The sequence below is a fragment of the Schistocerca nitens genome, chromosome 6, assembly GCF_023898315.1.
Source record: "Schistocerca nitens isolate TAMUIC-IGC-003100 chromosome 6, iqSchNite1.1, whole genome shotgun sequence".
Classification (NCBI taxonomy): Eukaryota; Metazoa; Arthropoda; class Insecta; order Orthoptera; family Acrididae; genus Schistocerca; species Schistocerca nitens.
The window spans coordinates 246,102,477-246,127,548 of NC_064619.1; the positions used below are offsets into that span (position 1 = coordinate 246,102,477).

At 43.4% G+C, this 25,072-nt stretch overlaps 1 protein-coding gene across 1 annotated transcript in view; it reads right to left on the minus strand.

Annotated features, from left to right (window-relative positions):
• Positions 1-25,072, minus strand: part of LOC126263308 (glutamate receptor 2-like) — a 138,610-nt gene that overhangs the window by 56,109 nt on the left and 57,429 nt on the right. Inside the window, exon 4 of the mRNA XM_049960396.1 lies at positions 3,450-3,676. Within this exon, the coding sequence (XP_049816353.1) occupies positions 3,450-3,676 (227 nt within the window). The remainder of the gene's footprint in view (positions 1-3,449; positions 3,677-25,072) is intronic.

Sequence of the window (25,072 nt, forward strand, 5' to 3'; positions counted from 1 at the left end):
ATCAAACTTTAAAGCCAACGAAATGAGAGTCTTATCACTCCGACAGTAACAGAACTCAGCTAGTGGTCGCCCGGTCGGAGCTGAGTTCCTGCATCTGAGTTTGCGCGTTAGGCCGCCAGTCTGCTCGAGTTGCTCGGGCAATGGTCATTGGCGGTTGGATCGATCGGTTGGTCGGTCGCGCACTGAGACACAAGATGACTTGTCCGCCTTGAGCGTCGTGAGTCCAGTGGGCCGCGCCGTATAGCGAGGGATAGTGGCTCCGCGGCCGACACGAGAGCTTCAGGAGTCAACCCACGACGTCGGTCTGGCTGGTGCGAGCTGCGACGCTGTGAGACGGGAGATCGGCGCGCCTTCTTGCGTCCGTTGAAGCGGCTGGCAGCGGACGGTTCGGGAGAGCGTTGGGGGTGCTGCGCTAGGTCTCCGCCAGAAATCGCAGTTTATTAGAAGTTAAGTGATTGGAGATATGTTGTTTCATTTACTTGTTAAATTCTACTTGTTTTCTTAGTGAGGTCACCAGCCGCTTTGTTTTGGGGTCATCCCACCATTCTTCTCCGTTTGCCCAACCACGGGAAGGTGGTTATTTATGAATTGACTGGTCCGTTTTTCCCTTGTGGAGTAGGGGTGGGTTAGAGCAACCTGCAGTTCTGGTTGTTCAGTAATCTCCCTGTCAATCTGCCATACGTTAACATCTGTCTCTGTCATGTTTGTCGGATTCGGTGTTAACGAATTTATTGCTTGAAGTGTAACGGCCGAATTCCTGAAATATGTTTTTATTTTGCCTATCACCTTGAGAGGCGGTATATGTGCAATGTAGAGCATCCATGCCTCCTACGGGGTGCATAGTTTATGTGCGTATGTGAGTTGTTAAAATTTTTAGTTTAAAGTAATCTGGTGTGTTGCAGATTTGCACCAGTGTAGTCTTTCAGAGGTTGTTGTGAGCAGTGGTGGCTACGGCTGTGTCAAAAGGGAGCAGTAAGGTTCTCAGCCCAAAAGCTCATACTGCTAAAATTTTGTTCTTTCTGCCTCTGAATAAATTGTAACTTGATATTTAGAGGGTGCTTTCTGATTATAATTTTAAATATGTTTCTAAAAAAAAGAGAAAAGGTTTTAGGAATAAAATTTCCATCTGTTGAAAGAAATTTGATTTGTTTTCATCGGTTACCCACTGGCAACTACTTCCACGCTCACATAGTGTGATTAAATGTGTTAATGTTCTTGATGAATCGCTAGTAAATAAAGTAAATTATTAAGAAAAAGTTTTGAAAGTAAATTCACGGTTCAGTGATATCATTTTTCGGATGTAGAAATACGCCTATCAGCTTTCGTTTACATCGCGCAACTCTTTCTTGTTTGGCAATATTTTTCCGTCAGTGTATAAATCACAGAAGGCTGAGACTTGAGAAGGTCTCTGGAACCACGTAGTTTCATTTGATTAAAGCACTGCCTGAGTTTCAGGCAGGATCCTCCCTTTCGTTCGGTGCTGAGGTGTTATTCCAACAAAGTTGGAGAGAGTCTGCAATGCCGTTGGAGTTTAGGCGGAATACGAAGTGGGTTGAGGTGTGAACGGCGATTTGGATTCATGAGGGAGGCGTGCTAGTGTTGTCTGTGCAGTTGTGCCATGCTACTGTGCGAGGGTCGTATAGTGGTTAGGAAAGAGGAGATCTGAGTTCGAATCCCGGCCTTGGTATAAATTTTTGTTCATTGCTTGCATCTGCACATATATATTTATTGTGGTGTAAATGTTTGGCAAAGTACACTACTGGCCATTAAAATTGCTACACCACGAAGATGACGTGCTACAGAAGCGAAATTTAACCGACAGGAACAAGATGCTGTGATATGCAAATGATTAACTTTTCAGAGCATTCACAAAAGGTTGGCGCCTTTGGCGACACCTACAACGTGCTGACATGAGGAAAGTTTCCAACCGATTTCTCATACACAAACAGCAGTTGACCAGCGTTGCCTGGTGAAACGTTGTTGTGATGCCTCGTGTAAGGAGGAGAAATGCGTACCATCACGTTTCCGACTTTGATAAAGGTCGGATGTAGCCTATCGCGATTGCGGTTTATCGTATCGCGACATTGCTGCTCGCGTTGGTCGAGATCCAATGACTGTTAGCAGAATACGGAATCGGTGGGTTCAGGAGGGTAATACGGAACGCCGTGCTGGATCCCAACGGCCTAGTATCACTAGCAGTCGAGATTACAGGCATCTTATCCGCATGGCTGTAACGGATCGTGGAGCCACTCTTGATCCCTGAGTAAACAGATGGGGACGTTTGCAAGACAACAACCATCTGCACGAACAGTTCGACGATGTTTGCAGCAGCATGGACTATCAACTCGGAGACCGTGGCTGCGGTTACCGTTGATGCTGCATCACAGAAAGAAGCGCCTGCGATGGTGTACTCAACGACGAACCTGGGTGCTCGAATGGCAAAACGTCATTTTTTCGGATGAATCCAGGTTCTGTTTACAGCATCATGATGGTGGCATACGTGTTTGGCGACATCGCGGTGAACGCACATTGGAAGCGTGTATTCGTCATCGCCGTACTGGTGTATCACCCGTCATGATTGTATGGGGTGCCATTGGTTACACGTCTCGGTCACGTCTTGTTCGCATTGACGGCACTTTGAACAGTGGGACCGAGCGAGGTGGCGCAGTGGTTAGCACACTGGACTCGCATTCGGGAGGACGACGGTTCAATCCCGTCTCCAGCCATCCTGATTTAGGTTTTCCGTGATTTCCCTAAATCGTTTCAGGCAAATGCCGGGATGGTTCCTTTGAAAGGGCACGGCCGATTTCCTTCCCAATCCTTCTCTAACCCGAGCTTGCGCTCCGTCTCTAATGACCTCGTTGTCGACGGGACGTTAAACACTAACCACCACCACCTTGAACAGTGGACGTTACATTTCAGATGTGTTACGACGCGTGGCTCTACCCTTCGTTCGATCCCTGCGAAACCCTACATTTCAGCGGGATAATGCACGACCGCATGTTGCAGGTCCTGTACGGGCCTTTCTGGATACAGAAAATGTTCGACTGCTGCCCTGGCCAGCACATTCTCCAGATCTCTCACCAATTGAAAACGTATGGTCAATGGTGGCCGAGTAACTGGCTCGTCACGATACGCCGGTCACTACTCTTGATGAACTGTGGTATCGTGTTGAAGCTGCATGGGCAGCTATATGTGTACACGCCGTCCAAGCTCTGTTTGACTCAATGCCCAGGCGTATGAAGGCCGTTATTAGGGCCAGAGGTGGTGTTCAAATTGCGTGAAAATGTAATCACATGTCAGTTCTAGTACAATATATTTGTCCAATGAATACCCGTTTATCATCTGAATTTCTTCATGGTGTAGCAATTTTAATGGCCATTAGTGTATATGTTTATGGTGGTGTAAATATTTGGCAAAGTAAATAAGTGAAACTTTGTTTTACTGACACTGAGGGTGTTCATTGCAGCAGCGCCTGCTTGGGTAATCAGGGTGTACGAGCCATCGCGCAGCAGCCCCGACATGTCGTGGAAAGGCAGCCGCGGTTGCCCTGAAGCCAGAGCCGCCGTGAGTGCGCCGCAGTAGGCTGTGTACAGCAGCAGCGCAGACAAAGACGCCACCGCCAGCGACGCCCGCACGCAGTCACGTGACGTCGTATCCTGTCCGGTGCCGACACCTGTACACAACAGCAGCGCGCGAGGGCGCTGTACAAAAGCGTAGCTGCCACTGCCGACGCTAGTAACGCAAAACGGACACAGCAGACTCCCAAAGAGTTAAGGAAGCTCAGTCAGCATTCACATGCCTACTAACTATCTGCTTTATACCGTCGACTTGGCGCCGCGTGGTCTAAGGCGTCTTGCACGGTCCGGGCGGCTCCCCCATTGGAGGTTCAAGTCCTCTCTCGGGCATGGGTGTGTGTTGTCCTTAGTGTAAGTTAGATTAAGTAGTGCGTAAACTTACGAACCGATGAACTCAGCAGTTTGGTCCCGTAATACCTTACCACAAATTTCCAATATCCCTCGGCTTGTTTCAATATACAACATAAAGGAAAATCTGAGGCTGAGGGTCATGCTAACGACTGTCGCCAAAGCTGGCATCCAAGAACACGGCACATAACGTCATGTCTATCAATCTGGCATAAGAAACTGACAACAGATGTGTCTGTTGTCAGTTTCTTATGCCAGATTGATAGAGATTACTGACCCCTGACAAACTGGAATAACTGCAATTTCCAAATTATTTACTTGCGAAGTTACTGAATGGTTTTCTGCTGCTGTGTAGTTGCTCTCTAACCAGCAGTCCATATGAGCAAATAAATTGTGATTTTACCTGCAGTTACTCATATTTTTGGTAACTGTTCTATGCATAGCTCTGTTTAAAAAACATAGCTCGATGATGTCAAATGTTTGTGAAATCGTATGGGACTTAACTGCTAAGGTCATGAGTCCCTAAGCTTACACACTACTTAACCTAAATTATCCTAAGGACAAACACACACACCCATGCCCGAGGGAGGATTCGAACCACCGCCGGGACCAGCCTCACAGTCCATGACTGCAGCACCTAAGACCGCTCGGCTAATCCCGTGCGGCCTGGATGATGTCATAGAGTCGAGCTGAACATGTCTGCTTTCGTGCCCAGCAACTACCCTGCTGTAAATAATAACCTGAAGCTGTGATCCTGCAGTGAAATTATCTATGCCTTGGCTAGAACTACGAATTAATTAAATACACGAAAATATGAAATAAAAGATGAATGAATAATTTTATAAAAAGGGTTCTGCCCTAACATCTGTAATTGATGTAGACTATGGAGAATTGTGTTGAATAATGTTTATTCGATAAAGCATATCTCAAATAAATGGAAAGTGGTCCTACGATTTCCAGTGAAAATACAGACAGATAATAACATTATCAAATGCCGTAAAGATGCATAGAAAGTGTTATGAGAATGGTAGTAGAAACCCCAAGCTAAATAGTCATCCAAGATGGGCGAAAGCTATATCCATTTCATGATCACAATACACAAAATATTCATAGCTCAAAGTAGTTAAGAGTTAAAAAATATGATTTACTCATTAACACGTGTGGGATAAAATGTAAATGTCGTGTGAGTAGCGCCTCCCGTCGGGTAGACCGTTCGCCAGGTGCAAGTCTTTCGATTTGATGCCACTTCGGCGACTGGTGCGTCGATGGGGATGAAATGATGATGATTAGGACAACACAACACCCAATCCCTGAGCCTCCTTTGTAGACTGAACAGAAGTTACCACTTGCTTTACCTGCGGCTAAAATTACGCCATCCAATCCCATAAATGTGACCACCGCCTATGTTCGACGTCGACAAGCAATAACTTGTCACAGACGGCAGGTGGCAGGACTTACTTTGGAGGGTATATACAGCGTGTCGGGGGGACGTGGAAAATAGTGCAATCGTTGCCACACTGTGGAAACCCAGCGATTTAGCTGACGTCCAAACCGGAATGATCACTGGCTTTCCTATCAAGGGTTGAGCGTCTCCGGAATGGTGACGCTATGGTTAAAGTGGACTGTGAGTGGCAAAATGTCGCTATCCAAACCGGCGTCGAGTTAGCTGTGGCGCACCAGGGCCGGAGACGACAGGGGTGACTGACGGCTATAGAGATGTGTAGGGGCGAATAGAAGTGCAGCTCTAGAACAACAGACTACTCAGAGGAACCAAGGTGCCACCAACAGTGTCTCCTTAGCGAGTGTTCAGCGAACGTTGCTGCGAATGGGGCTCCGCAGCGGACGCCTGATTTATGCACCCATGTTAACTGCTGTTAATCGGCGATGAAGGCTGGAATATTTGCGCCAATATCGCAATTGAGTGGCGACTGGTAGCCTTTTCAGATGCATCGCGTTTTATGCCCCATCAGACAGACGCCAACGATTGTTGTCCAGGCCAAATGAGGCAGCGTTATGGTCTGGGACTGTTTTCATGGCATTCACTGTGTGAGCTTGTCATTCTGCATGGCACAGTGGATCAACTCAAGTATGTGTCTTTCCAAGGGGACCATGTCCACCCCTACATGCACTTAGTTTCTTTCCTGTCACGATGGCTTCTACCAGCAACAACAATGCGATATGTCACACAGCTCACAGTGTAAGTGTGTTGTTCAAAGAGCACCAAGATGAGTATACCATATTCCCCTGGCAACCAGACTCCCTGTATTGAAACACAATAGATAATCTGTGGGGAACCTCAATCGGACTCTTCCAACCATGGATACTTAACCGAGAAACATAGTGCAGCTGGCCACAGCACTGGAATCAGCATCGCCCCACATTCCTGTTGGTGAACCTCATTGACTCTTTACCTGCACGTCCATGCTGTGAAAGGTGGTTATTCAGCCTACTGACAGGTGGTCACATTAAAGTGACCGGATTTTATACCCTTGCAAATCGTTGCATCCTGGTATTTGTATGAGATTTTAACTGTGACACATTGATATTATAGTTCTTGGATACAACGGTTTTATGAAGTTCACAATAGTACATGTCTGAACATTCAAAGCAAGCTTCCAGTCTTTGCACCACATTTAAATTTTGTTAATATCCGAATGAATTCTTGTATGGTCTTTTCAGAAAGTACTTCATTATAGATAACTGCATCACCTGCAGAAAGTCTGAGGTTGCTACTAATATTGTCTGCAAGATCACTGATATACAACACAAACGGTAAGGGACCTAACACACTTTCCTCACTACACCCAACGTGACTCTCCAGCCAAATTAACTTTCCGCTTCCTTCCTACCAAACCATCCTCAGCACTGCCACATATTTCGCTTAATACCACATGCAGTCGGACTTTTGGTAATAAACATAGCTGTGACACAGTCAAATGTGTTTCGGATGTCGAGAAATACTGCATCTACTTGACTCGCTTAATCCGTAGCTTTCAGTATGTCATGTGAGAAAAGTGCAAGTTGGGTTTCATAAGATCAACGTTTTCAGAATCCATCCTGTTTGGAATGAAGGAGGTCATTCTGTTAGAGATACGTCATTCTGTTACAGCCCAAAATATGTTTTAAAAATATACAACAAATGGCTGTGAAGGATGTCGGACGATAGTTTTGTGGACCTGTTCTGCTACCCTTGCTGTAGACAGATGTGGCCTACGCTTTTTCCCAATTACTGGGCATGTTTTTTTTGAGGTGTCTACGACAGATTATAGTTAAAAGAAGAACTAACTCAGCTGTATATTCAGTACAGATTCTGATAGGGTCCCCATCAGGCCCCGGAACTTCGTTCAATTTCAGTGATTTTAGCTGTTTCTCAGAGCCACTGTTACTAATATATATTGGACTTATCTTTTCAGTGGTATGAGAATTTAACTAGGGTAATAGGCCTGGGTTTTTCTTTGTAAACCAACATTTGAAAACGGGGTTAAAAATTTTTGCACTTGTTGTGTTACTTACAGTTTCAATTGTTGTCTCTTAGTGAGTGTTTGGAAACTAACTTTGGCGCAACTAACACCCTTTACACACACGAGAATTTGGTTGAGTTTTGAGAAAGATCTTTTCACAATATTCTTTTACCATAGTTATTGCTCTCTTGAAAGCTAAACACTGTTCATTCAATATCTCTCTACCTACTGTACTATACTTTGTTTTACACCTATTATGCAGTACACACTGTTTCTTAGGAGTTTATTTACAGTGACTGTACGCCACGGAGAGTCCGTCCTATCATGGACTGTTATATTACGTACGTAATCATGTATACTGTGTGGTAAACTACAATTTTGAAATTGAGCTATAGTTCCTCTACATCCTCCTGTCCTGAGCTAAAAGTTTCAAGTTCCTCACTAAGCCGTAACACAACTCCTTCTTTATCTAGTTTATTGAGTGTATAAGTCTTTCTTCTTGTTTTCATTGCCCTTTATACTTCGGTAATCATTATGGCCACAACTGCCACACGGTCATTGATACCAGTTTCGATCTGGACGTTCTCAGAGAGTTCACGTCTATTTGTTGCCTAAGATATTTTCATCATGTATGGGCTACCGAACTACATACATATTATTTCAAATCTTTACGAAACATTTTCTCGGTGACATCCTCCAGAAAATGATAAAAGGGGAAAAGTTTATCATGTACTACATTTCTGCTGTTCATGTAGTCAAACTTCAGCATCAGACATGATGTCTTGTCTTCCAGCATAAAGTCAAGCGCCAGCACGCCAGGTGGGAACGTTAGAGCAGAGAAGGCTGTGAGACGACGTCAGCCAATTGCACGCTGACCGACCCCTCTCCAGGATGACAACGCGACAGCAGCGCGCTCTACACACAGCAGCGCGCTCTACACAAAGAGGACATAAATGCCGCACCATCTGGCCGCGGCCCAGTTCTACGAGTTCTACAGTGAGTTCAAGAATAGCATCAAAACTAGTAGCATCAAGAGTAAAGACTAGTCATTTCGCTTCTACTATGTAGCATTGTCTATACTGAAGAGCTTTTTTATTTCGTTTGTCGCCCTTTGCTTGCGACGCATCTGTTTAACACAAAGTTAAGTATTGTAATCATTTCCTTATGCAGCAACATTCATTAATACGATTTGTTTTAATTGTTATCCCGCGATCCGATAAAGCAGGTTTCCTATACTCCCCATATTTGATGAGTGGCAGTATACAACATTGGCGACGAGTTATACGAAATACCCCGTGCCTGGTGGCCACCGTTTTTCGTGTGCTATTCTATTTGCTGGCGCCTTAATTCTGCATTGTCTTTTCTTTGCAGGGTGTGTTTACTTGCTTTAATAGTGTCTCTTGTAGTGTTTTTGCTAATCAGTGTTTTAAGGTGGTCCTTGCAGAATTTTTCTTTTTGCTTGTGTGCTTATTTTTGTTGCTTGCCTTGTTTGTTTATTGCCTTTGTCTCTTCCAACATGCCCACCCCACCTCTCCCACCCCCTGCTCAAGCGCCACAGCTGCAAGCGATAGATGCAACGCAGCTAACACAGATGTTTCAGTTTCAGACCCAGCAAACATTAACACTGCTAAACACGTTACTGCAGCTCCTGGAGAATCAAACGAATACAGAACGACAAGCACAACCTGCAGCTCGAAGTGCTACACCGCCTTTTCGCCAGTTTAATTAACAACAAGAGGAATGGCTTGAATAATTGCAACAGTTTGAAGCCCTCCCTTTGTTCACAATGTACCAGGTACTGTGAAACTTCACTGTTTTTTGTCCACGGTAGGAAGTGCAGTGTTCCACCTCATTCAAAAACTACTCCCTAATGCCATACTGAGTGAACTTTCCAATGATCAGGTTGTAGATTTGCTAGCTAATTACTATGAATGAAGAAGTGAATGCGGTAGCAGCTAGGTATCAATTGTTTAATTGCAAGAAAAAGTCAGAACAAACTTATCGTGAGTGGGTAACAGATTTGCAGGCTTTGATGAGGGAATTTAGATTACATTAGATCAGATTAGTACTTTTTCCATAGATCATGAATACGACACTGTAATGACGTGGAACGTGTCATGTTAATAAAAGGTGTCTATACAAGATATTACATTGCACAAAATATTACATGACACTTAATATTTTTAAATTTTTTGCGGTAGGGGAAATTACCCACTTACTATATCCAAAAATTCATCTAATCAGTAAAAGGAGTTACCATTCAGTAATTCTTTCAATTTCCTTTTAAATGCTATATGGCTATCTGTCTGACTTTTCATGCTATTAGGTAAGTGTCCAAAGACTTTTGTGGCAGCATAATTTACTCCCTTATGAGCCAAAGTTAGATTTAACCTTCGGTGGTGAAGATCATCCTTTCTCCTAGTGTTGTAGCCATGTACACTGCTATTACTTTTGAATTCGTTCGGATTGTTAATCTCAAATTTCATAAGTAAATATATATATTGTGAGACTACAGTGAAGATCCCTAGCTCTTTAAATAAGTGTCTGCAGGATGATCTTGGATGAGCTTCAGCAATTATTCTGATTACAAGCTTTTGTGCAATGAACACTCTTTTAGGCAATGATGAGTTACCCCAGGATATGATGTCATACGAAAGCAGGCATAGTAAGCTAATTTACTGAGATATATATCGCCAAAATTTGCAATGACCCTAATAGCATAAGTAGCTGAACTCAAACGTTTCAGCAGATTCAGTGTGTTTTTTCCAGTTCGACCCCTCATCAACGCATACACCTAGAAATTTTGAATATTCTTCTTTAGCTACCGATTTCTGATCGAAGTCTGTATTTATTAATGGTTCATTCCATTTACTGCGTGGAACTGCATATACTGTGTTTTGTTAAAGTTTAATGAGAGCCCATCTGCAGGGAACCACTTAATAATTTTCTGAAAAACATCGTTTACAATTTCATCAATTAATTCTTGTATGTTGGGTGTGATAGCTATACTTGTATCATCGACAAAAAGTACCAGCTTTGCATCTTCGTGAATATAGAATGGCAAGTCATTAATATATATTAAGAACAACAGAGGACCCAAGACCGAACCTTGCCGCACCCCATTCTTCATTGTTCCCCAGTTTGAGAAATCACCAGTTTCTTGCATATTATGTGAACTGCTTATCTCAACTTTCTGCACTCTTCCAGTTAGGTATGATTTAAACCATTTGAGCGCTGTCCCATTCATAGCACAGTACTTGAGCTTATCCAGAAGTATTCCATGATTTACACAATCAAAAGCCTTTGAGAGATCACAAAAAATCCCGATGGGTGACTTCCGGTTACTCAGAGCATATAATGTTTCATTAGTGAAAGTATATATAGCATTTTCCGTTGAAAACCCTTTCTGGAAACCAAATGACACTTTGTTAAAACTTTATTTTTACAATGGTGTGATGCTACTGTACAATACATTACTTTTTCAAGAATTTTGGGTAAGGCAGTCAGAAGAGAGATTGGGCGATAGTTGTTCACATTAGGTGTATCCCCTTTTTTATGCAGTGGTTTAACAATGGCATACTTCAGTCTATCTGGGAAAATACCCTGCTTCAGAGAGCTATTACATATGCAAATTCAAATGTGCTTATGGTGCTTTATATTTAGATGTTATGCTGCATGATGCAATTGTGTACAATGTAACTGATGTCAGATTTTGAAACAGTCCGATCCGTCATTCAATCACATAGTGCACTTCTAGATTAGTACAATTCAGGCGCCATGTCGGCCGATAAATTTGAACAACCGCCAATTTGTTGGGTCGAGTCGCCCCTTGTTCACGACCGGCCCGGTAGGCAGCTTGCACGTGCCATGCCACATAACCAGTTCTCCAGGCCGCATCAACAGCTCTCTAAACAGGTGAACAGAATTAAGACATGCTGTCGATGCTATTCGCAGCACATACGCCAAGACAAGCACAGTGTTATGCTTGTGGCAAGAAAGGTCACTTCCAATCTATATTTTTGCAATGGTACAAGCATAAGAGTTCCACTGGCTAACAAAATTCTATCACAAGGCCCATGTAATCAATGCAGCATATTCTAAGATGGCTGCAGACATTAGCACAACTAGCAAGCACATAGTTTCTTCACTGCTCCGCCAGTCCAACATACTTTTTGTACATTTGCATATCAGAGGAAACGTGTGAAATTTCAGTTGGACATGGGTACCTCTGTTACATTGCTGAGTTGTAACACGTATGAACTGTTTGGCTCCCGACGCCTATCTCGAACTAGCACTCACCTGGACGAGACATTCCTGTTCCCAGAAAAAGGACTTTGCCTGCCATGTATCACTCGCATATGCGAACTGTTACTTTCACTGTACTACAGTCACGCGATTGTGAGACCATATTTGGCCTTGATTCGTTTGATTTGTTTGTCTTTACCATTCAGGATAATGTGATGTCAGTGACAGCATTCAATGCAATAGACTGTGTCGCTAGCTTGCTGAAAGAATTCCCTGAATTCTTTTCGTAAGATTTAGGCAAGACTAACGATTTTCTTATCCATATTACTATGAAAGCCAATGCTCAGCTGAAATTTAGCCAGGCCAGAACTGTTCCCATTGCATTATGGGACAAAATCTTGCTGAACTTAAAGAATTGCAATATAGCAGAGCTATTGGGACCATACAAGCTAGTCAATGGCAAATCCACTGGTTTTGCTCTACATCTACATCTACATTTATACTCCGCAAGCCACCCAACGGTGTGTGACCTTCAGGTGACATTCGCCTCTGTGTTGAATTTATGTCTACAGTGAATGATGAGTCTACTGAGATTGATATGTATCCGTTTCCATGCCCAGAGGATCCCATGGACAGATTAGGCGCTTGTCGTTACTTTTCAAAAACTGATTTTCGCGGCGCATATCTTCAAATAACGCTAAATGGAAAATCTCAAAAAGTACGTGTTGTGAACACTCATTTAGGTTTGTTTAAATGTTTGCGTTTGCCTTTTGGTAATGCTTCCGTACCTGCCATTTTCCAACGGTATTTGGAACAGCTGACTACTCAGGTACCAAACTGTTCAAACTATTTCGATGATATTGTCGTAGCAGGTCGCACACCTGAATAACACATTGAAAATATATGTGCTTTGTGTCGTGTATTGCCTGATGCAGGACTAAAGTGTAGACTGGACAAGTGTGATTTTTTTAAAACCTGAGTTGCAGTATCTTGGTCAAGGTGTACATCGTCTTCAGTCACATTTGGTAGTCATACTTCATTTGCCAGTTCTTCGCAGTGTCACAGGACTGCAGTCTGTCTTAGGGAAAATGAACTGTTATATTCGGTTCATACCGAATGATATTCAGTTCATACCGAATGACCCCCCCCCCCCCCTCCAAAGAACCATGGACCTTACCGTTGGTGGGGAGGCTTGCGTGCCTCAGCGATACAGATAGCCGTACCGTAGGTGCAACCACAACGGAGGGTTATCAGTTGAGAGGCCAGACAAACGTGTAGTTCCTGAAGAGGGGCAGCAGCCTTTTCGGTAGTTGCAGGGGCAACAGTCTGGATGATTGACTGATCTGGCCCTGTAACAATAACCAAAACGGCCTTGCTGTTTTGGTAATGCGAACGGCTGAAAGCAAGGGGAAACTACAGCCGTAATTTTTCCCGAAGGCATGCAGCTTTACTGTATGATTAAATGATGACGGCATCCTCTTGGGTAAAGTATTCCGGAGGTAAAATAGTCCCCCATTAGGAACTCCGGGCGGGGACTACATAGGAGGACGTCGTTATCAGGAGAAAGAAAACTGGCGTTCTACGGATCGGAGCGTGGAATGTCGGATCCCTTAATCGGGCAGGTAGGTTAGAAAATTTAAAAATGGAAATGGATAGGTTAAAGTTAGTTATCTTGGGAATTAGTGACGTTAGATGGCAGGAGGAACAAGACTTTTGGTCAGGCGAATACAGGGTTATAAATACAAAATCAAATAGGGGTAATGCAGGAGTCGGTTTAATAATGAATAAAAAAAAATAGGAGTGCGGGTAAGCTACTACAAACAGCATAGTGAACGCATTATTGTGGCCAAGATAGACACGAAGCCCACGCCTACGACGGTAGTATAAGTTTATATGCCAACTAGCTCTGCAGATGACGAAGAAACTGAAGAAATGTATGATGAAATAAAAGAAATTATTCAGATAGTGCAGGGAGACGAAAATTTAATAGTCATGGGTGACTGGAATTCGGTGATAGGAAAAGGGAGAGAAGGAAACTTAGTAGGTGAATATGGATTGGGGGGAAGAAATGAAAGAGGAAGCCACCTGGTAGAATTTTGCACAGAGCACAACTTAATCATAGCTAACACTTGGTTCAAGAATCATAAAAGAAGGTTGTATCCACGGAAGAAGCCTGGAGAAACTGACAGGTTTCAGATAGATTATATAATGGTAAGACAGAGATTTAGGAACCAGGTTTTAAATTGTAAGACATTTCCAGGGGCAGATGTGGACTCTAACCACAATCTATTGGTTATGAACTGTAGATTAAAACTGAAGAAACTGCAAAAAGGTGGGAATTTAAGGAGATGGGACCTGGATAAACTGAAATAACCAGAGGTTGTACAGAGTTTCAGGGAGAGCATAAGGGAACAATTGACAGGAATTGGGGAAAGAAATACAGTAGAAGATGAATGGGTAGCTTTGAGGGATGAAGTAGTGAAGGCAGCAGAGGATCAAGTAGGTAAATAGACGAGGGCTAGTAGAAATCCTTGGGTAACAGAAGAAACATTGAATTTAATTGAGGAAAGGAGAAAATATAAAAATGCAGTAAATGAAGCAGGCAAAAAGGAGTACAAACGTCTCAAAAGTGAGATCGACAGGAAGTGCATAATGGCTAAGCAGGGATGGCTAGATGACAAATGTGAGGATGTAGAGGCTTATCTCACTAGGGGTAAGATAGATACTGCCTACAGGAAAATTAAAGAGACCTTTGGAGAAAAGAGAACCATTTGTATGAATACCAAGAGCTCAGATCGAAACCCAGTTCTAAGCAAAGAAGGGAAAGCAGAAAGATGGAAGGAGTATATACAGGGTCTATACAAGGGCGATGTACTTGAGGACAATATTATGGAAATGGAAGAGGATATAGATGAAGATGAAATGGGAGATACGATACTGCGTGAAGAGTTTGACAGAGCACTGAAAGACCTGAGGCGAAACAAGGCCCTGGGAGTAGACAACATTCGATTGGAACTACCGACGGCCTTGGGAGAGCCACTCATGACAAAACTCTACCATCTGGTGAGCAAGATGTATGAGACAGGCGAAATGCCCTCAGACTTCAAGAAGAATATAATAATTCCAATCCCAAAGAAAGCAGGTGCTGACAGATGTGAACATTACCGAACAATTAGTTTAATAAGTCACGGATGCAAAATACTAACTCTCTTTCAGTTTCTGAAGGTGACAGGGGTAAAATACAGGGAGCGAAAGGCTATTTACAATTTATGCAGAAACCAGATGGCAGTTATAAGAGTCCAGGGGCATGAAAGGGAAGTAGAGGTTGGGAAGGGAGTGAGACAGGGTGGTAGCCTATCCCCGATGTTATTCAATCTGTATATTGAGCAGGCAGTAAAGGAAACAAAAGAAAAAATCGGAGTAGGTATTAAAATCCACGGAGAAGAAATAAAAGCTTTGAGATTCGCCGATGACATTGTAATTCTGTCAGAGACAGCAAAGGACTTGGAAGAGCAGTTGAACGGAATGGACAGTGTCATGAAAGGAGGGTATAAGATGAACATCAACAAAAGAAAAACGAGGATAATGGAATGTAGTCGAATTAACTCGGGTGCTGCTGAGGGAATTAGATTAGGAAATGAGAAACTTAAAGTAGTAAAGGAGTTTTGCTATTTGGGGAGCAAAATAACTGATGATGGTCGAAGTAGAGAGGATATCAAATGTAGACTGGCAATGGCAAGGAAAGCGTTTCTGAAGAAGAGAAATTTGTTAACATCGAGTTTAGATTTAAGTGTCAAGAAGTCGTTTCTGAAAGTATTTGCATGGAGCGTAGCCATGTATGGAAGTGAAACATGGACGATAACTAGGTTGGACAAGAAGAGAATAGGAGCTTTCGAAATGTGGTGCTACAGAAGAATGCTGAAGATTAGATGGATAGATCACATAACTAATGAGGAAGTATTGAATAGGATTGGGGAGAAGAGAAGTTTGTGGCACAACTTGACTAGAAGAAGGGATCGGTTGGTAGGACATGTTCTGAGGCATCAAGGGATCACCAATTTAGTATTGGAGGGCAGCGTGGAGGGTAAAAATCGTAGAGGGAGACCAAGAGATGAATACACTAAACAGATTCAGAAGGATGTAGGTTGCAGTAGGTACTGGGAGATGAAGAAGCTTGCACAGGATAGAGTAGCATGGAGAGCTGCATCAAACCAGTCTCAGGACCGAAGACCACAACAACAACAACAACCGAATGATGGACAAATCGCAGCTCCACTCCATCGCTGGTGTCGCAAGAACGTCCTCTTTATTTGGACAGTTGAGTGCCAAAAAGATTTTCAAAAACTTAAAGAAGCATTGCTCAGTGCTCAGGATCACTTTTAATCCTGACAAACAGGTTGTGTTGCAAGTTGACACTTCTTCTTACGGAAGTGGTGCAGTGCTTTCGCACAGATTTGGTGATACAGATAGACCTACTGCTTTCACGTCAAAAATGCTGTTCATAGCTCAGTGTAACTATTCACAAATAGTGGAAAGGGCGTTGGCTATCGTGTATGGTGACACCAAATTCCACCACTATATGTATGGCAGAAAATTCTACTTAGTGACGGATCACAAGCCATATCAATCCTCGTTTCATTCGACGAAACCGGCTCCTGTACGGACAGTCTAGAAATTGCAACGATGGGCATTGTTGTCTCAATATCAGTACGAGATAGTGTATCGTCCGACAGCTCAGCATGGTAATGCGGACGCTTCTGCTGCATCTTGTTGTCACATCGACACTCAGGATTCTGAATTGCTTCAATCCTTTCCTTTGAACTATAAGAAAATTGCACAGGTCGCGGAAGCTGATTCAGATCTGAACATTTTGGTAAAATACATTCGCACATCTTAGCCTCACTCATTGCATAGCATAAAGAACTCGGTAGTGTGCCGATACTTTGCACTTCGGCATATCCGCTGTACAGCAAGGTGTGGTTCTTGTTCAAAATGACAGTGGACAGTCACGTGTGTTGATCCCCAAAGCTTTGAAAAAAGAAGTTTAAAAATGGTTCAAATGGCTCTGAGCACTATGGGACTTAACTTCTGAGGTCATCAGTCCCATAGAACTTAGAACTACTTAATCCTAACTAACCTAAGGACATCACACACATCCATGCCCGAGGCAGGATTCGAACCTGCGACCGCAGAGGTCGCGCGGTTCCAGACTGTAGCGCAAAAAGAAGTTTTGCAGTTACTTTACCAAGTACACAGTTAGCGCGTCGAAAGTGTACTTGGCAGGGTATGGACATCCAAATAGAACAGATGACGTCACAGTGTCACGCTTGTGCGGAAAATCAGTCCGCTCCACCACAAAAATTCTCTGCTTGGTCTAAGTCGCAATCATCATGGCAACGTGTGCACATAGACTTTGCGAGACCTTTTCTGGAACACTCGTTGGTTGATTGTGGTAGACTTCTACAACAAGTTTCCTTCTGCTGTGCCAATGAACTCGACAGCGGTCACGTAGCACAATTCAGATGTTGTCCCCTATTTCTTGCCTTGAAGGTTTGCCTGAAGTCATAGTGTCGGACAACGGCCCTCAGTTCACGTTAACTATATTTGAAACGTTCTGTGTCCACAAAGGCATACAGCATCTAACTAGTGCACCATTCCGTCAACAGGCGGCGAAGCGAAACGTTTTGTCAAAACCTTCAAGCAGCAGATGGCCAAACGTCGCACCGCACACTCTAGGGATCAAGCACTGCAACTGTTCCTCGCCTCCTATCGATCGCATCCAAGAGATGGTTGATCGCTGGCGGAATTGCTTCACGGCCGTCGCCATCGGAGGCTGCTCCACCTGCTCCATAGCATCCGGCGCCGAAGGAAGGCCGCAAGTATCGCTTGGCGACACATTATATTCTGTTTTTCAGGGTTTTTTGCGGCAGCAATCGGTAGGTGCGAGGGTAGATCTTCCGTCGACTTGGCGCATACATGTACCTCATTTCAGGCCCAGACGGATTGCAGCGCGAACATCAGAATCAAATGCGCCACTGTCATGTGCTCGGAGATCCTTCTGTGTCTCTTCCCCCATGATTTACAAATCCCGAGGACAGCGCGGCCACAGCAGCCGCCAGAGGCTGTCATCACGACACTGGGGGACGACCCCATGGAGACGGAACCGTCGCCTCCTCCGCCTCCTCTCGTCCTACCGACGGAGCTGGACCCGCCCTCGCCACAGCAGCCAACGCTTTCTACATCTTGTTATGGGCCTCAGGAGTTGGACACGTACCCTTCTGGTCGTTTTCCAGGGGCGTTTCCGCCAGAGCGAAAGTCGGACGGCGGGATAACATCAGAAGCCTGACGTCCCTTGCAGCTACAGCTTCCGGTCCAGTGCAGCGTCCACGATCCTGTCTCCCCTCCCGCTGTCTAGCTCCTTATACGACGACAGTCCATCGCTTTGGGAGGGAGGAATGTTCCGGCGCAAAGTCAAGAGCCGGTACGCCAAGAGGGAATGTTAGAACAGAGAGGGCTGAGAGATGACGTCAGCCAATTGCACACTGACTGACCCCTCTCCAGGACGACAAAGCGACGGCAGGGCCCTCTATATGAAGAGGACAAGCTCCACGCCGCCTGGCCGCGGCGCAGTTCTACGAGCTCTACAGCAGTGAATTCAACTATACCACCAAGGCTAGTTATTTCGCATCTACTATGTAGCATTGTCTATACCAGGGCTTCCCAACGTGTGGTCCGCGGACCCCTTAGGGGTCCGCCGGCTCTTTCTAGGGGGTCCGCGGCCACCTTTCACCAAATCGTGTAAAATAATGATTAAAATTATTGAACAAGAATGTGAAAATAATTCATCACTTTTTTTCGTGTGAAAAACATGTGTACTTTTACTTCAGGTCGTATTCCCGAGCAGCCTTTGCGGTTCGTAAGTAAGAACGCATACACAGTTTAGTGCCGGAGAATGCGGCTTCTCTGATCGACTGTTTCGCAACAATACGGGGGTCGTTTGTGCGCCGGCTCACGGCGCTTGATGCGCTGAAACCTTTTACGCATGCGCGGAGCGAGCGTTGCCGACCAATCACAGCGCTCGCTGGCACGTACGCGGCCCCAGACATCATTAAATGTTAAACTTGCTTTGTTAGTGCACTACCTATTTCATAAGTCGATTTTTGACCAGTTTATTACTTTTAACATGGATAGGTGGCTGAAGGCAGGATCATTGAAGAAGGGTGCAGTTTCGCCATCACCTTCACAACAAGGGAAGTTTCCAGTTGAAATGAATGAGGAGGGAGGACGACCAAAGGAAGAACAATCACAAGAAGCTCCACAGCCGGATTTATTATGTGAAAACGCTGCAAGTACTCCATTGGTTGCAATATCTTGTGGAAGTGGGATAACCAAGGAGTGTAAGTACAAAGAAAGCTATTACGAAATTGGCTTCATGGAGACAAAGGAGGGTAAAGCTCAGTGTGTAATTTGTGCGCGAGTCCTTCCGATCAGTTCAATGGTTCCAGTTAAATTGCGCCGTCATTTTGAAGGTACTCGCCCGGATTTACAGGCTAAAGACATCGATTTTTCAAAAGGAAGAGTGCTAAACGAGCTGCTTCTTAGCATTGCATAAAAACTCATGCAAAAACAATTAATGAAAATTCATTAAAAACTTCTTCACTGGTTAGTTATCGAGTGGCAAAAACAGGCAAAGCTCATACCATTGTAGAAAATCTCATAAAGCCGTGTGTTAATGATATTGTTTCTTGCATGCTAGACGAAAAGGCAGTAAAACTTGTATCTTCGGTGCCATTATCAAACAATACTGTCAAGAGACGCATTGTTGACATGTAAAATGATGTGAAAGACACTCTCGTTTCTCGCATCCAACACAATTCATTTTCTCTGCAGATAGATAAATCCACTGATGTTGCAGGATTAGCGATTTTACTGGCTTTTGCCCATTATGAATATTCTGGATGTTTCGAGGAGGACCTCTTATTGTGCAGACCACTACCTGCCAACACAACAGGTTCTGAAATATTCCGTCTATCGCATGATTTTTTAATGACTAACGAAGTTTCACGGTCTAATTGAATAGATGTGTGCACAGATGGTGCAAAAGCTATGACGGGTCCTACAGTCGAAGCAATAACGAAAATAAAAGAAAATGCCAAGAATTGCAGTAGTAGTCATTGTGCTCTCCGCAGATACGCTTTAGCTACGAAACAGGCTCTCACGTGGCAATGCACTCTCTCGGTTGTACGAATTAAGATTGGAAGTCTTAGCTTTCCTTTTGGACCATAACACCAAATTAGCAGACCATATTAATGACGAAAATTGGCAGTGTATACTTGCCTATTTGTCAGATATTTTCTCCAAAATGAACGAAATGAATATTTCACTCCAAGGGCAAAGTGAAACAAAGGTCACTGTTATCGACAAAGTTCGAGCATTCAAGAGGAAAATCAAGGTCGAGTGTTTTCCTCTTCTGAAGGAGTTTTTGAAACACAAAACATTTGCGCTTGGGAAGAATTTGTTACATCAAATCCTGGTACATCTCCGAAGCTTGATGTCATTGTTGGAGCATTATTTCCCAACAGCTGAAGATGAGAAGCGGCAGAAATACGAATGGGCGGTCAACCCATTCACTGCATCCAAAAAGCCGAACATTCTATCATCAAATGAATATGAGTTGTTCATAGAAATTGCCACAGACCCTACCTTGAAATCAAGTTTTGACATTGACGGTTACTCACAATGTTGGATCCATTTCGATAAGAAGAAATACTACCCTCTTGTTGAAAAGGCAAAACGTGTACTTCTTCCATTTACCACAACATACATGTGTGAATCTGGATTCTCGATCTATGCTGCCCACAAAACTAAGTACCGAAGCTGTCTAGATGCGGAACCAGACATCAGTCTCCAGTTGTCAAGAACTGAACCCAATTTTTCAAAATTGTGTAAGCAGAAGCACCCTCAACCATCACGTTAGGATTCCATTATTATTCCTACAGACTCATCTATAGTAAAGAAGAAAGCATTTTTCTTCGTAGATGCTCAGTGAACGTACCTGAACAATAACTCTGTAGGAATTTTGTTTCTGTCTTCTATCATTTACAAAATAATAATTAATTGAATTCTGTTGGCATTGATATTTTTGTTACGAAAATTAAAATGATCTTTAAAGCTAATTTCTTTTCTATATAATATATTCCGTCCTCTCAGTTAAAAATATGGCCTGCCTATACTTCAATTACAATTACTTGACACTATATTGTGGCAACTGGCTGCGAGCGTAAACAAATGAAGACTTTTCACGTGCCACCTTGTAAAAGGTAAACCTCCTCTGCCAGAATTGTTTTCTTTGAGAAAAAAAGTCTTACATTCTGTGAAATGCTTTGTCTTCTTATATAGAAATAAGAGAGTCTGTTTCTTTGTTTTCCTAATTTGCTTACAGTCGAAGCTGACTGCCACGATATAGCCCAAGTAGTAGTTGAAGTTGTCAGCTGTAGCTAAACTGTTGCCACGCCGTCTGCCAGTTGCCAGCTACCAACTGACAGTACACTGTTGCAACGCCGCCTGCTAGCTGCCGGCTATGGACTGACAGCTGCCGTTCAGTAGATACGCAAAGACGTAAAAATAACTAGACTTTTCGAGCTGTTTATATGGGCACGAAAATCGATTGTGGAGTCTGCCTCTTTTCTTCACAGCCGCGCGGAATGGCCGCGCAGTCTAAGGCGTCATGTCGTCGTGGATTGCGCGACCGCTCCCGCCGGAGGTTCGAGCCCTCCCTCGGGCGTGTGTGTGTGTGTGTGTGTGTGTGTGTGTGTGTGTATGTGTGTGTTGTCCTTAGCGGAAGTTAAACTTAGGTTAATAGTGTGTAAGACTAGGGACTGATGACCTCAGCAGTTAAGTCCCATAGACTTTACATACATTTGAACATTTTTCTTCGGATTTCACGATAAACCACACACACACACACACACACACACACACACACACACGACTGTTACGAAACATGCATACTCCTTACACAACAGTAGCCAAACAGTAGAAGTGAACAGACCACAAGCGGCAGCTTGTCAACAGCGAACAGTTTGGACATGACGTTGATTGCTCTTGGAGGAAGGCAGCTCCAACGTGTGAAATGTCAACTACCAAGTAATTTTAATCAGGCTATAGTTTGTTGAACACAGGGAGTAAATCCACTAGTAAGTGTCTGGATACAGTGGGAATTCAAATTGGATCGTTAATTTCAAGTTGTTTTCATTCATCTCTAAACCAAAGACTATTGATACTACGGGGGGGGGGGGAGAGTGGGGGGGGGGAGAGTGGGGGGGGGGGGGGGTCATTGGGGACATGGCACTTGCATTAAGAAGCTTTCAGTTCCCATGGGTTTCGCTCTGAAATTTAAAGTTACTGTGCTCTTGACTGACTAGGGGTCCGCCATGGATTTTCGACTGAAGAAGAGGTCCGCCAGCTGAAACGGTTGGGAAGCCCTGGTCTATACTGAAGAGATTTCTTATTTTGTCTGTTGTCCTTTGCTTGCGACACATCTATTTGACACAAAGTTAAGTATTGTAATCCTTTCCTTTCGTAATAAACTTCATTACAACGATTTGCTTGAATTGTTGTCCATCGATCTGAGAAAGCAGGTTTCCTAGATTCCCCATATTCGACGAGTAGGCAGGATATATCATTTTCATTGATTACTTCTTTACTACCGACTCTATTTGCAACACAGATTGCAGACGTTATTTACTGTAGGGGTAGCCCTCTGCTGGGTTGGTAACCCGTACCGAAGCGTCAGGATGAAGATGGACGACCTGTGCGGCGTTGTTAGGCGCAATAAAACAATATTCAAAATTATGACATCTGTTACTGAAAATACAAGTCGTTGCTACTTTTTCTACTCCGAATGGCGCCACACATTCCGCAGAAGAATCAGAAGTCAGTGACTCACTGATTTGGCAGTTTTGCCACCCACTGACGAGGTAGACACGTCATGTCGGTAGCTATACTTTTGGAGTTGGTTATGACCACGATATGTGTGTTTTGATTCACACACCGTTTTGGGGAGTTCTCGATCCCTTCCACATCAGTGCCCGTGTTGTCCACACAGGACCGCAATTAGGGAGGACGTGTAGCCGTACTCAATGCTGAAGCTAGGCTGTAGATACAATACACCTTCAGCCCTGGACTGCAGTTATGTTGGTAGAGCCTCGGTCTACCCATCAGCTGTGCTGACATCAGTACTGGATGCTGGACCCTATCTGTTGTTCTTCGGATCACTGATCGTCTTGTAGCGCAGAAAGTGCAAGACCAACACTAGAAAAATCTCACACACAAGGTGTTGCCATAAGTGAGCAGAGAATTGAGTACAAACGACATGAACGCTGTCGAGTGCCAAAAGCTACTAGGGGTGGAGAATTTATGTCGCCGAGGACATGCTCAGCCCTGTGACATCTTTCGTAATGACAGAACTGATTCTGCTCCTCCTGAAACTTCAGCGGTCTTCAGTTCTGTTGTTAAATTTGCTTAACCAATTTTTACAGGGTCCTTTTTGCTTAGTCAAACTCTCGCTAATCATTGTTATATCCTACATTGTGTCCTTGTACAACGTTACGGGAGTAACGAAGGCGGTTCATTCTACACTGTTCTAACAACTTTCCGCTGAGTTGCCTGACCCAGTAACGATGTTGAAATGTTTACACTTCCCGGGTGGCGGGTGGCAAAACTCCCACTGTTTGAACTAAGAAAAATGTTTACTCTCACGTTCCCTTGCTAGTTCTGTCGCGTAACAGTTCCCTCCATTTTAATAAAACTCGTCGCAACTTTTGCACTTTTCTATCTTTTTCGTTATGTATCTTAAATATTAACATTCACTTTGGACCATCTATAATCAGAAAAAAATCTTATGCTAGCTTAAGATTAGTTACAAGCTTTCTCTAAGTCTACAAATGCTATAAACGTACGTACACTAGGTTTGCTTTTCCTTACCCAATCCTCTAAGATCGGTTGTAGGGTCAATATTGCCTCACGTGTTTCTATATTTCAACGCAATCCAAACTGAACTTCCCTGAGGTCGGCTTCTACCAGTTTTTCGGTTCTTCTGGGAAGAAATCGTATTAGTATTTTGCAGTCATGGCTCATTAAACTCGTTGGCAAGAGACCGCGCAGAGCTCACTGTTGGCCGTATTCTGAGGTGAGTGGAGGAGGAGTAACAGTCGCACCCATGAATCTCAACGTAAGAAACTGGTCGCAGTCACATGGTGTCTTCAAAAGGAGACATGAGTGATAAAACTCGGCACACAATTACTCAAAGTTGTGTTTCTGATATAGTGTGCAGCGTGTTAGTCCGAAAATTTCCTTAAATGATGAAAAGCCGTGAGTTAAAAGATAGTGGGCTGATATAAAATTTGCTGAAGTAGTTGACATTAATAAACCCTGAAACAGAACTGATTTTCTCACAAAATTATTTAATAATATTAGTAATTACTTGCCTAGGTTAACTGTATCTATTACTTTTAATGAGGAACGTTGCGGACGTAGTAATTCAGGTGATCAGACAGCAGATGAAGCCAGCAGAAGATTGTTAGCGTACACACAGTATCATGAATACATAGATGACCAAATCCAAATGTTGAGGCCGTCCCAAATTAAACAGGAAAAGAAAGACGATGCAAATGATGAGAATCTCGTAGGTAATAGCGGTTATGCGAACGAATCAGTTGACATGTTTAGTTCGCCAAAAATAAAGAACCGACTGAAACACAAGAGATAGATCGAGAACACGGCGGTCCGGTAGAACAGGACAGTGAAAAGACTTTAACCTGTTTAAACTTTAATCCAAACAAATTGCAACACTCAAATTAGTGGTCTTGACAGTCAACTCAAAACTATGGCAACTCGTTTGGACAACTTAAGACATAAGGAGAAAAAAGGAAAAAAAGACGAAAAAGCGTGTACTTTGAGTATTTCAGTAAATGACATAGAAAATGAAATTAATACTATAAATGCAAATATTGCATAACGCAGGGACAAATTTACTATCTTAATGAAAGGTTTGAACTTGAGATTATAAATACCCAAGAGAAAATAGAACATTTAGTAGCCACAGAAGTGGGCAAAACGGTTTTTGGTTTGAAAACAGATATTGTTGACATGTGCAAAAATGAAATCTCACACTTGAGGAAAATAGTTTCTGCCACCAAAAAAGTTTTAAGTAAACAAGTTACCGATTGTGAACAGAAGTGTGACAAAAACACCTTGCAAATTCAAGACAAAATTTCTGACCTTGAAAAGAAAATAACGGGCAAACCTGGTGTTGTCAGTAATTGGCCGACCAATTAATAAATAGTTGAAAGGCAAGGAACAGTTCAATCCCCATATGTATATGTATGTTCCCTGCTTATTACTCATGCTGATTCATTCGCCACAAAAATTTATCACATT